Below are 1,247 nucleotides of genomic sequence, written 5' to 3'. Positions count from 1 at the left end.
TTTGAAAAATGATAAATACCATAGCAACGACCTGTCACATCACATCACCACATCCTTGACCTTTCACTTGACCTCATATTTTATTCAGATTTTTGTGCTTTTCTATCTATCTATCTATCTATCTATCTATCTATCTATCTATCTATCTATCTATCTATCTATCTATCTATCTATCTATCTATCTATCCCTCTATCTATCATTCCATCTGTAGTTCTATATACATATCCATTGTTCTATCTGTCTGTTGGTCCGTCTGTCCATCCATCCATCCATCCATCCATCCATCCATCCATCCATCTATCTATCTATCTATCTATCTATCTATCTATCTATCTATCTATCTATCTATCTATCTATCTATCTATCTATCTATCTATCTATCTATCTATCTATAATTGTTTGAACTGTTTTACTATTATAAAGATTGCTTACAGAGGGGAACATAGGCTATTTTTTTTCTAGTTTTCTTCAACTTTTAAGTATAACTCCAGCTCTGGCAGGAGATGTGAGGCTCTCAGTGAAACGCATCACTGAGCTTGCTCGCGCGCGCGCGTGTGTGTGTGTGTGTGTAATAATCCTCTTTACTGCAGCAGATGCTCGTCTGTCAATCAACCGGACCGAACTTGACTTGAGAGCGCGAGAGAAACAACCCAGCAGGCGTCATTTAGCGATGCAGGAATGGTAAATAAAGCTGTATTCTACACACACCATACCATGATAGCGACCACAGTCGTGTTTAAAAGTTGCATTTGTTGACCGGATAACGCAATGCCGTCGCAGGATGATGCCGAGTCGGTAAATGAAGACGATTTTCCGCCTCCGGTTCCACCGCGAGTAGCTCCACCGCGAGACACGCCGGCAGCATCTGAACGCCGGGTAAAGTGTGTGATGGTCGGCGATGGAGCGGTGGGTAAAACCAGTCTGATTATCAGCTACACCACCAACGGATATCCGGCAGAACACATTCCCACTGCCTTTGACAACTTCACAGGTAAACTCCACTCAAAACTGAGGTAAAGTTGGTTTTATATTCGCACATTGGGACTTTCTTCTTAACAATATCTTTTCAGACAATCATTATTAGCAAATTTTAAATCATATTAGCAGCCAATGACTATCGAAGTACAACACTGTTCACTATTGCTAATGTCTAATTGTGCTAATGCTGTTTGAATTGCTATTTCAGACCCAATATTTAAATTAGCATGCTAAACAATATAGGGACTGTGAAATGAACAAATGAGCG

At 40.2% G+C, this 1,247-nt stretch overlaps 1 protein-coding gene across 9 annotated transcripts in view; it reads left to right on the top strand.

The window, feature by feature from the left end:
• Positions 1-587: 587 nt before the first annotated feature.
• Positions 588-1,247, top strand: part of si:ch211-133l11.10 — a 15,105-nt gene continuing 14,445 nt past the window's right edge. For 5 of the 9 annotated variants that reach the window (XR_012382324.1, XM_073906308.1, XM_021477386.3 and 2 more), the window contains exon 1: positions 588-992. Coding sequence is in view for 7 of the 9 variants with exons in the window: in XM_073906308.1 (XP_073762409.1) it covers positions 770-992 (223 nt within the window). In the remaining 2 variants the exon portion in view is untranslated. The remainder of the gene's footprint in view (positions 993-1,247) is intronic. The other 4 variants (XR_012382332.1, XM_073906315.1, XM_073906297.1 and 1 more) reach the window with 3 other exon arrangements.

The sequence above is a fragment of the Danio rerio genome, chromosome 1, assembly GCF_049306965.1.
Source record: "Danio rerio strain Tuebingen ecotype United States chromosome 1, GRCz12tu, whole genome shotgun sequence".
Classification (NCBI taxonomy): domain Eukaryota; kingdom Metazoa; phylum Chordata; class Actinopteri; order Cypriniformes; family Danionidae; genus Danio; species Danio rerio.
The sequence above is the reverse complement of the archived record's forward strand: the minus strand, read 5'-3'. Positions and strand labels throughout refer to the sequence as shown.